Raw genomic sequence first — 12220 nt, 5'->3', positions numbered from 1 at the left:
GGCTACCTTTTTTCAATGATTAGATAAGACTTCTGCTACCCAGTCGTGCACTTTTCGGCGATATTTGATGATGATGATGATATGTACGCTATAACGTCCCAAAACCAGCATATGACTATGAGAGGCGCGGCAGTGTAGGGCTGTGGTACTTTGGACCATCTGGCACTCTTTAATGTCTACCTGAATGTGAGCTCATGGGCCTACAGTATTCCGCCTCTATCGAAAATGCAGCCGCCGCAGCCGGACTTCGATCCCGCGACCTGCGGGCCAGCTGCCGAGTACCTTAGCCACTAGACCACCGCAGCGGAGAATATGATGTTTGAAGTCCTCAATGGGTAAATAACGTGCCCACAACCTCGCATATGTGGCTTGCTTCAGTTTTAATTGGTAAACTTATCGCTTTCACTATTCCTGAAGCCTCTATCAAATTAAATCCAACATAAAAATTACGGGTCATGTTATTTCACCTAATGCTAGCTGTTCTCCTTGTGCTTTTTTTAATGTTTTTAAACTCATCTGCAGTGTAAAAAAATGTCATTAAATACACTTCCTGTATTGTCATTGTTTAATGTTGCCTTCTGAAGAAATGCTGCGCTCGGTAAAAAAAGGCGCATTTGATTGTGAATTGATCTCAAAGGAGAGATCGCTCTTCTCAGGAAACCTCTGTTTTTTTAAAAAACAGTGCTTCCATAATATTGATAGTTGAAGATCTCGCGTGAAATGCAAATATTTCACAAAAAAATTCATCTTTGTTTGCTGCATGCTTCAGTCAATAACAAATAACCTTTGCAAACAATAACGTTGCTGAGATACTTTTCTAGCAACTATTTATGGACCTCAGTATCTTTGAACTATGGCCGAAACACCCACAAAACATCATCTGTTGTTTTATCATTATAATAGAAATGTCAGCTTACGACTACTTCCGGATCCGGAATGCTGACCCCCGCAAAGAAGTCGTTAGTCTTGAAGATCTGCAAATGCCTGGGTATAAGCTCGCCTGCGAAAAATAAACAAAAGTTATGGAATACACACACACGCACAGATATATATATATATATATATATATATATATATATATATCAATTCAGTCACTTTCATCTCATTCATCCTTGGGAGCAGCTTCGGTGTGCAATGACATGTACACGTGGGGTCACAAGTTCCTAGGAAGAATGGACTGGCAACGTCTGACTAGGACTCTTATATAGTCTAGGACTCTTATATAGGACTCTTATATAATCTTATAAGCAGCGTAATAGTAGTGATGAGCTTTGTGAGTCAGCACAGTAATTTCACTACTTACCATTACAACTAATACAGCGTAACGAAACGCCTGAATGTTAGCTTCAACGCTAGCACCACTTATGCATATCATGTAAGCAAAAGAGGACAATGTGGGAAGCGGCGGCTGGCCTGTCTACTGAGCGGCTATGACCTAATATGTATTTCACCATTTTAGTGCTAAATACATGTATATTACTTGTACAGAAATATAAACACGGACCGCCTCTCCGAGACCTGCTATTATTCCGAAGTAATAGATAAAACAACTGAGCATGTACCAGAGCTTTAGTCATCCTCACTGAACCCAGTGCAGTGCAAAAGTCTCTTCCATGTTCCGCCAATCAACCCGGTTTCGTGCTTGCTGTTGCGTTACACCCGTAAACTTCTCAATTTGATCTGTCCACCTAATTTTGTACCTTCCCCTCGTGCATTTAATTTCGCTGGGAATCCAGTGACTTATTACTAAACGACCAGCGGTTATCTCAAGCACCACTTGCTTTGCCCATGTGCATTTTTTCTTTGTTGATTACAACTATGATGTGCTTAACACCCGTTCGTTACCTGACCCACTGTGTTCCTTAAGGTTACACTTATCATCACTCGCTGCGTCGACGCAAACTTTAGTTGAATCCTCTTTGTAAGCCAGGTTTCCGACGGGTAGGTAAGTACGGACAAGATGCAGTTGTGGTATAATTTTTTCTTGAACGATAATGGTAAATTACGTACCATTCAAGATTTCAGAATGATTGCTCAATGTGGTCCGTCCTATTCATAGTTTTCTAGTTACTTCAATTTTATAGTACGCCTCCGCGATCACTACCTGCCCTAAGAATCGTAATGTTTTACTACTTCTAGCACTGCTAGCGCGAAATCCTACTCTTCTCGAGGACTGTTGCACATTACTTTAGTGCATAATAATTTTCAGCCAGACCACTTTGATTTCGTTGTGATAATAAGTAATCATGAGTGGCTATCCGTTTCCTCAGTTGCTCACCAATGCAATGTCACCTACAAATCGCAAGTTACTAAGGTACTCTCCAATCACTCCATTACCATTTGAGTAACAAAGCGGCATCTATTGGATGAACTGGAATGACAACTGAATAAATGCGCACTATCGTGATTGAAATTATTAGTCAAACGTTGATTTTTAACATGCGCGAAGCAATACTTTTTTTTTTTGGTGTAAAGTGCCAAACCCACCATCTACTTGTCTGCTGGACTTAGTTCAGAGTTGTGGATCAAACTTGACCATTTAGGAGAGTCTAAGTTCTCGTTAGTTTCGCAGACATTGTGGAAACGAAATTTGCTGATTAGCAGGCTTGATACTGGTCGCATCGAAGGGATTTGTGCAGAAGCCGCAGGCCACTTCCATGTTATTGAGGGACAAAGCTGTTTGAAGTGTACAGACAAGGTGTCCTGATAGCCCGAAGGTGCATACGTTGAACCTACACCTAACTGCTCATGCCGAAGTGAACACCACGTTGACATAATATTAGTTATTTCCAATGAATAGATGTTTCCAGTGCCACAACCCTCTAATTAACCACATATCCCCAGTTTTCTAAGCGTATTTATTTAACCAGCAAGTTGTTTTATTTCATTTATTTTTTTATTATTGGAAACGCTCCTACTATACATATATATCGCAAAATAAGACCAAATAAATTCGCACGCACTTATAGAACTACATTTCATTCTGTAACGGGCTAGTTTCTTTCGCGCTCATGAAAGGCGCTACTGCAAACACAATATTGCTTTCGTATTCACTCTCGCTTAGCTGAACATCCACTTAGCATAGGGGAATCTGTTAACAACAACAACAACAAAAGAATACCTGAATAAGAGTGATTCGCCACGTTCCACCGAAGTTGCTTTCAATTGCACAATTTTGAGTTTCTGGACATCTTACTCACGTTTGCGGTGTTTGCACGTCCATGCCGCATAGAGGAACACGCCATCTGACTTTTATAACTCTATCTTCTATTCATCGCATGTATTCTACACTGTGTTCTCTCACCGGCGTCACTCGAAGTGAACTGCGTCATACCATTAGTGCACAAATCGTCACTTCTCTTTAGCGGGCATGTTCAACAGCCGTCGTGTCGCTCTCACCCAGCGTCCTGCGGATGAGGTAGAGCTGGTCGACGTCCGACTTTCCGGGCCACAGGGCCTCGCCGCGCATCAGTTCGGCGGCTACGCAGCCCACGGCCCAGACGTCAACAGGCGGGCCGTACTGCGTGTCGCCAACCAGCAGCTCGGGCGCCCGATACCAACGGGTGGCGACGTAATCCGTGTAGTTCTCACCGGGACCTGTCGATGCCCAAATAATGGGCATCAACAACACATTTTTCTATATGGTGTTGCACATGGATCATAAGCGAGCGTGCCTCAGTGAATTATTGTAATCACGGATGGAAGTACTCTACTGCAGTGTGGTTTCTAGAAGGCCGTTTCAGGGCATAGTGAGAGCAATTCTTATGTTCATAACAATCGAGAACATTTTATTATTTGCTGTTGCTAAATATTGTAACTGTTTTAATCTCACGCTGATTATGGGAAGAAATGCCTCACCTGATGTCAGTCGAAAGGAAATATTCAAGTTACAGTGAAAGTCGGAAATTTTGTAAACATACAGTCAAGAAGGGAGGTAATCAAGTAGCTTATTTGGACTCAAATGAACCAATCTGCATAACAAAAGGTTGTTTTGTTTTCTCTATATACAAAGCTATGTTCCTACGTTGTTAGTGTAGAGCGGACATGTACGCTGGTGAAAACTTTAGACAAAACACAAAACAGGTGCATTTTGTCAACAAAAGAGAAGAATATGTGATTTTTACGAACATTCACTTTCAATTAAGGCATGCATTACACTGCATGAAAATAGAAACAACAGGAGACAACACAATGTTTCTAACCCCCAATAAGAGGCATCAACAACAGATTCCTCTTCCAGTTTCCAGAGCCGTCCTCCTGCGGCTAACCAGTGAAAAAATCGGCAGGCCCCACCTAGAGTCGGCCATAACTTTACCTATCGTGCAGGAGCTTCCAGTTTTTTCCGTGTATGTATCTTTTCTATTTGGCTAAATTAGCTTCCAAAAAAAAAAAACGGTGTGGTCATGTGCATGCCCAAAAGGCGAATGCGCACAAGACAATTTTTTCAATATCGTTCCATCATATGAGGCTCACACACGAAAAAGTGGCAGCTGCTCTGGGTAGCTAAAGTTTTGGCCAGCTGTGCCTTGGGAATCAACGTTATGCTAAGCATGCGCAGGGAAAGTGACCGTGTTCTATTCTTTTTATTGAGCTACACGTTATGAAGTGTACGTACATTATTGCAGGCGCAGTCATATTTCGAACAGTCGCAGTTGTTTATATAACCAGTTGTTTGCACTTGCGCAACAATGCCAACAGTAACATTTTGTATAAGATAAATAGAAGTGATAAGCTGATATGAAGTGCTGGTGCTCGCGAGGATGTCCTGGACACTGCTACGTTATTTATTTTCAGCAGATGGCTCTAAACCCCAATTCACGTTAACCTAGTGTGACGTCTGTATCATCGGAGACAGCACAGCAACCACATATAAATATTCAAGAATATATTTGAAAAGTTACGAGTCCTGACTTGGCTCTGTGGTAGAATACTTTATTGCCACGCAGAATGCTTGGGTTGGGTTTCTGCTGGCACTCTGACATTTATTATTTGCATTCGCCGGGCTAACGCTACCGATATCAGCCTTTTTTTAACGCTCACGCGTTAACAATTTCTATGTGTGTTGTTACTCTTTCATCGGGTCGACTCTACCGATGTCGGGTATTTCTTAACGCGCGCGTTAAATAGTCCACGTGTGTTCTCGTCGTTCCTGGGTTGATGCTAAGTGTCAGTCACCTGTGGCACATACACGCATACCAGTGCCACATACTCGCCCTCGGGTGTGTGCCACTGTCTGGCGAAATGTATTTGATAACATACGCGACGGGATATTGATAATAATTATCCCTTGACATAGCGGATCTTGCTCGTCAAACCATCTTACCCTCTCAAGCTAATTTTGGCTCACGCGAAGTTCAGGGGGTGGTCACAAGAGCATCCAGACGTAAGCGGCTAGCTAGATAAATGGACACACAATCAGACGCCAAACGTGCTTGGAGAAGGCAAACAAACGCATTTATAACATCGATGATGCTAATTGTGCATGGTTGTATGAGACTACGTAACGATTGTGAGGCAGATCATCGTGGGGAAAGAAAGATTATTCTGACAGCTTGGGGTTGCTTAACAACAACAAATGTAAGTGAACATGGGTTCTTGCATTTTGCCCCAAAGAAGTGTAAGAACATACCAAAAATGTTGATGTTTTAAACAGTACTTGCTGGATCTCTTTTTGTAGTGTGCCCCGCCGCGGTGGTCTAGTGGCTAAGGTACTCGGCTGCTGACCCGCACGTCGCGGGTTCGAATCCCGGCTGCGGCGGCTGCATTTCCGTTGGAGGCGGAAATGTTGTAGGCCAGTGTGCTCAGATTTGGATGCACGTTAAAGAACCCCAGGTGGTCTAAATTTCTGGAGCCCTCCACTACGGCGTCTCTCATAATCATATAGTGGTTTTGGGACGTTAAACACCACATATCTCTTTTTGTAGTGTATGTCTTTATATGAATGTAGGGAGCAATTTACGATTCCTTAGTACTTTTTGACAGTAAAGCCTTTATCTTGTATCTTTAACAGTAGTTTGTAACGTTCATGTTTTTTCCCATTATACTTAGTTACTTTTGCTGGTAATCTGTATTGCTGTTTGCTATTTTCGTTTCTTCGTTAAAACATTGTGGACAATGATATCTTTTGATACCAATATGTTTTGTATTGCCACTGCTGCTGTATGGGAGACCAAAGCTTAGTCAAGCTGCACATGTGCAGCTGTTTTCTGTGTGTTTATGGGGATTTGGGCCATTTGAAAATAAAAATTCGGTTGTGGATTGTACTGTATTGGATGGTTGAGGAAACAAGAACGTGTTTGTGAAACATCAACATGAACTTCGCATATCGGCTGATCCGCTGCGCTTTTTTTCAGCCGCGCAGTTTATCATGATTCACGTCCCAACGCGTTTTGAGAGACGCCGAAGTGGTGGACTTCGTTTAATATCGACCATATGAAGTTCTTACATGCAGCGACGTCGCAGAGTACACGAACTCCTTGACACTTACTCTATCGAAATGCAATCAGCGCAAGCGAGATAAGAGCAGCGTACTTTTGGTCAGCACCTGAGCGCCGTAACCACAGAGGCATAGCGGTGGCATTCTTCTCTGTTTAACTTGTTTATCAGGGCATGCATTTTAAGTGAAGGCTGGAAACTAGACCCCACAGTAGCGTCTACGCTTTGCTTTACGTCGCACTAATTATCAAGACAGCTCTGGCGTAAGATATTATCTTAGGAGAAATGTAACCACCTTTCCTCTGCGCACGAAACCTGTCCTATTGTAACTGATTACTCACTTAGCGTCCTAGCAAAGCCAAAGTCGCAAAGTTTGACGATTCCATCCTTGGTGAGCAAGATGTTTTCAGGCTTTACATCCCTGTGAATGCACTGTGGAAGAAACATGGACATTGTCAGAAAAATTCTCGAAGCCTGCCATCCATGACACTCATGTATGACAAAACCGTCGCTTGACTCATGTCATTATTGCCTAATAATTGTACCTTGTTAACAGACATTAACGTAATTTTAAGCAGTACAAATAAACAGAGCACTACTTCCAACAAACAACACGTTGTTGCTCAAAACTAGAAGCGGGTTCTAATTCATTGTACACATACATTGCTCTGATCCTCTGTATCTCGTCCAACGAGAGAGCATGGGGGTGCCGATGGCTGAGATGCACTGTCGAGGGTGGGAGTCCCACATCTCCTATCCTCGGTAAAGAATGGATCGACAGGAAGGATGTCGCGAGTGTGGAGAAAGGGTCGAAAAAGGCTTTTCAACTTAGCACACCATTCGGACCAAGATTGTTGTTTTAAGCCTTCGTAGCCGTGCTATGCTTCGACAGCCCCGCGGAGGCGGTCGATGGCGATTACCCATTTTCGATCGTCTGACCACGCGTGGAGAGTGCCGAGTTAGATTACGGTGTTTATCTACACAAAGCCATCGTCCACAAAGGCGCAAAACAATGGTAGTTTGCAGGAAGGCGTGATGGCGGGCAGGCGGGCGAAAATCCGCCGTATTCTCGCACTAGGCAACTCATTTCCTGTGAAAACTCCGTGAGGGATCGCCGGAGGTTGCGATGGTTTTCGGGTGCGCCTGCCTCAAAGTTTACTGAGGCGGCCGTAGCCATCATAGAATTGGGTGCGAGCAATGTTGGTGGCGCGACCCTACGAAAGCGTGGGTAGTGAAGGGGAGATGCGCGATGGTATGCTGCAGCTCCGCGGCGCTCTCGTGTGGTCCGCCTTGATCAGGCAGCGTTGGCATCTGCAGAAGAAACAGAGTCTTCGGAACTCACGCTGCCAGAATCAATAGCCAAGGACGCGTGGCAGGTTGGGAGGCTGATTGAAAGCTAGAACTCGACGGGGCCCACAGACGTGGGCGCGTGAGCCGCGTTCCCATACTATGCCTTTGAGTTAACCGGGATCGCGGTGCCGACAAAAAAAATCGAGCCACCGAGGAAGCCTGGAGGATTGTGTGTCGTCGAGGAGGCATAGACGTCGCCCCCGAGCTTGTGCATGGTGCGTTGGCAGAAAGGCGTGTGCCATGGCCGAGAAAGCGTGTACAGCTTCGCTTGACTGGCGGGTCCGATGATGATGATGATGATGATGATCCTTGATACTCTGGCGCACACCCACAAAGGGGGATCGGCCAAGAACCGGGCGGCAGGCCGGAACGCTTAGGACGCGCAAGCACAGGCCACTCTTCGTTTTCTACGTATTACCAGGTAACCGGGAGAAAATATTGGCATCTTGCGGCATTTCGTGAAACCAAAATTACATATACGTATGCTGATTTTTCTGTAATGCTTTTCAATAGGGAAATATTAAAAAGGCAACTCGTTCGAAATTATGCCCCTGCCTAGGATTTTCACAACCAGAGGAACGAAATACACTAAATTTCTGCAATGAGAATTCTGCCCCTACTTGGTTCATATTTGCACCGCCAGATGTCCCGCCTATCCCACATCTCCTGTTTAGTGTTATGGTACCCGCTATACACTAACCGCTAATGTATAGGTAGACGCTAATATAAAGCTTTCGCAGAAAAACATCAACTCATTCCGAAGAAGTATCCGGTAAGCATGCGTCATTTTATAGCATGCACAACAGTCGCTATACCGTGCAACATAGTATTCGGATATGCAACAGTGAAATTCTTCATCGTTCAATGCGGGCAATACCGCCTCATCAGGGATAAACTCCAATGCAGCATGCACTACCGTGTTTTTTCCACTGATAAGAGTAGGAGCCATATGAATTCTTCCTTGCCGCAAGTAAATTATAACGGCGCTTTACTATCATATTTCCGGCATGTTGGACAGCTAGCTGTTCGTGTGCCCTTTTAATAATGACGTGGGTGTTTAAATTGCTTTGGGGGCGATATTCTTCATTCGGAATTTTGGCGAGCGTTATGTGAGCTCTCGCTTGCGTTTTGTAAAACGCGGCAAAAGAGTACTTAAAAGAGTGACAGAAAGGTAGACTGCAGCACCTACGTTATGCGAGTGGCAGAAGTTGATGGCTTGTAGCGTCTGGAATATCATCCTCTTCGTAAGTGCGTCTGGGACGCTGCCAAAAAAAAAGCATTTATTAGAAAGTGTCGTTGAGAGCCGAAAAAAAAAGGTCGTGACAAACAACAGGAAAACTTAAAAATTCGTTTTTGCAAAACGGCCTTCTCCGGAGTCCCGGTCGAACGATAAAACTTCCAGTCCCCGGCACCTAGCGTAAGTGATAAATATTGTCGCGTAAGTTAGTTAAGAAGACTAACTTGACGCCAAACAGAAGTTTTTTCCCTTATTAGAGGAGTAAATAGAAGCATATCAAGTGCTTAATACGTCATAAATCATCATTGCACCATCGCGACAGGACATCAGGGTGTGTCTACACACATGTCCCTGACCGAAGCTTAAGTACGCTTTCTTGGGAACTTGTAACACGTCATTACTTACAAATGAAATTGTCAAAAGCCAGAAACAAAGAAAGTGCATACACTAGCGGTTGCAAATAAATGAAGGATTATGAAGAGTATGACATAATACACGCAACAAAACCAAGACAGCATATGATCTCACTGAAGCATTAGCAGAACGGCATAACGCAAACAATTCATGAAGAAGGTGACTGCGACGTTGACTTTCAGTGGCGTCTAACAAAGCAGAAGGAGTGAAAGTTCGCTAAAATAAATGTATAGCTGCGGATTTCTGGCTCTTTATTATACAGTATGACCAGTTTGCACCGATGGAAAGTCTGCAGTTTTTTCAACTCTATATCCTGTTCGTTTTGAATACAGTTTCTGCCCTATGTAGTGGTTCGTGTTACTACCCTCATCACTTTTGTTCCCCGCTTCGAGTTTAGTTTTACTTAACTTATGATCGCACCTGACAATTTATCTTTGTGTGTAAAAGTGTGTCGTATATTTGAGAAGGTTGGAAATGATCACTTTTCACTTTGTGTTTTTATGCGTGGCCAACAGACTTCATAGGCCCCAATGAAGTGGAGCCAGCTATGTGCGCTGTTTAGCCAACGCCGCTCAAGTTTTAGCCTACCAAATATTTCACGTACGTGCAGCTGGTTAAGTAACTCCTGTTTCGCTTCTGTGGTAGCGGCTATTGCAAGTATGTTATGACCAGGCACCCTGCCGACTATAAAATGCTTCTTCCTTTTACCAAATTTAATGAAATGAAAAATTACCAAAAATTTACCATCGCGGTAACGATACCTTACTACACATTTAATCACTTTCCGTGGTAATCAATATAGCAACATAAGCAATCGATTGTTATCGATTTGGCGCAACCTCGTTTTCGTTTTCAGTCATTATAAAGCCAAGCAATCAGCATAGTGCTCTGAATTTCGCCGCTAAAACTGTGAAGCACCGGTAACTGCTTTGACTATAGTGCACTAGTGCAGACAACTAGAGGTATCTCTCGCAGGACGAGATCCTTGGCCAAACATTATTACCCCGTGTTTTGAGAATGCAGCGAAATATTGAGCGCATTTCATGCCTTATAAAAATCCATGTTATGTGAAGCATGCAGAGAGAAGGTGACTGGTGTAACTTTTTCTTTCGTGAAACATAATGAAATGACGCTAAAGATATTTGCAAATGTGGAGAAAGACAAATGTTGAACAAACACAACCGTTTTATATAACAACTTGTTTAGTGATGGGGAACAATGTCGAGAGCAAAACAAGTATTACCGACACAACAAGCAGTCGAATGAGAGGTAACGCGTGCACTTCCGAGGATGGTAGCGCTGGCTAGTGATATGGATAGGCCAGCTTCAGGGGATCGTGTTTTTAGTATACAAATAGTGTTAACTCAACGACGGCTGAATTACAGTAGTAGCAATTTATTTTTCATAAAACTACATAGCCAGTCCTGCAACCAAACTTGGCTTTTCATGAACGTTACGCCCGCATAGAGTGTTTTTCGAAAGCTGTTCCAAGAATATGCATGTTTTTGTAAGAAAAAATTGACCGCCACGAAGAACGCTTGGTTCGATGCCTGCTAGGGCCTCAATATTTATTCTTTCCATTCGTCGGGTCGACACTGCCGATATCATATTTTTCTGAACGCTCACACGTTAAAATCATCCATGTCTGATGTCACAGTTCCTGGAGACATTTAAAGTGTCAATCACCCGTAGCACATACCCGCATACCAAGGCCGGTGGTTTACGAGTGTGTGCCACACATATGTGAAGGAAATAGTTTCATGACTTAGGTGAGGAGATTTTCACGGTGTTCATGTCATGACCGGCGACACATATTCGTCGAAACCTTTACCTGCTATACATTTTTATGTGTATACACTAAATCAATTTTGACCCACAAAGGTGTGAAAATAGTGTGACACCACACAGCACACCCTTGGAGCACCCTATTTTTGTTACAGCCCCCATGAGCAACACGCAAAACGTTCATACATCAAAAGGACTTAAACTATGGTGAAAGAAGGGTGCTAAAGCGCACTGAAGCGCACTGGTGAGGGCGTACAGTCACCGACAAACTATGTGAGCAACTGGTCAACGAACAGAGCCAACAGCTTTTGGAGATCGCCTGGTTGGCCATCACAGTCACATTAGCGAATATATTGTCACGGGGTCGTGACGTGGACGAAGACAGGAGACTTCGTGTTGGTATTTAACTGTTTATTTGGGCGAACCTGTGCCCGGTAAACGGAAAGTCCAATTACAGCAGCAGTCTCGCACAGATAGCAGTCTCGGACTGATAGCGGCGAACGGAGCGTCGGCCTTCGATCAACTACTGACAAGCGGCGAAGCGCGTCGGCATTTATACTCTTGCCGTCGAATGTTCTAGCGTTATCGCTGGCGGCGGCGTAGGTTCCAGAACAATCTGTACCGTTCGCACAATGGGCGTGATCTTATCGAAATGATCTACTACAGTCCGGAACCTTCTCGAAAACTGCAGGCGCGGTTCGCGCTGAGAATGGTGTGGTGTTTTGGGACGATAACAAAAACTTGGGAAATGGAAAGTGGCATTGCCCCCCTCTGAAAAAAAGGCATCGTCCCGATGCTTTAACTAAAGATGATGGTACAATAATAATGCTAGAAAGTACAATGAATAAATTACGATACAACTATAATACAAAAAAACACTGTTTCAGTTTGTTAACGGGCATGAAACGGCTTGAGGCGCGCGACATGTACGACTTCAGGTCGCGATCGGCGTCGTTGAGAGTTCGTGATGCCGTCGGGGACAACCTCGTAATCAAGTAG

The 12220-nt window shown here is 43.9% G+C and overlaps 1 protein-coding gene across 3 annotated transcripts in view; it reads right to left on the bottom strand.

The window, feature by feature from the left end:
• LOC119167622 (cyclin-dependent kinase-like 4) overlaps nt 1-12220 on the bottom strand; it is a 153567-nt gene that overhangs the window by 20068 nt on the left and 121279 nt on the right. For all 3 annotated transcript variants that reach the window (XM_075866025.1, XM_075866026.1, XM_075866027.1), the window contains exons 4-7: nt 8975-9047; nt 6777-6867; nt 3400-3597; nt 918-1000 (exon numbers count right to left, since the gene is read on the bottom strand). In XM_075866025.1, coding sequence (XP_075722140.1) covers nt 918-1000; nt 3400-3597; nt 6777-6867; nt 8975-9047 — 445 coding nt within the window. The remainder of the gene's footprint in view (nt 1-917; nt 1001-3399; nt 3598-6776; nt 6868-8974; nt 9048-12220) is intronic.

The sequence above is a fragment of the Rhipicephalus microplus genome, chromosome 6 (assembly GCF_043290135.1).
Source record: "Rhipicephalus microplus isolate Deutch F79 chromosome 6, USDA_Rmic, whole genome shotgun sequence".
Lineage (NCBI taxonomy): Eukaryota > Metazoa > Arthropoda > Arachnida > Ixodida > Ixodidae > Rhipicephalus > Rhipicephalus microplus.
This window is presented reverse-complemented; position numbering and strand designations above follow the sequence as displayed.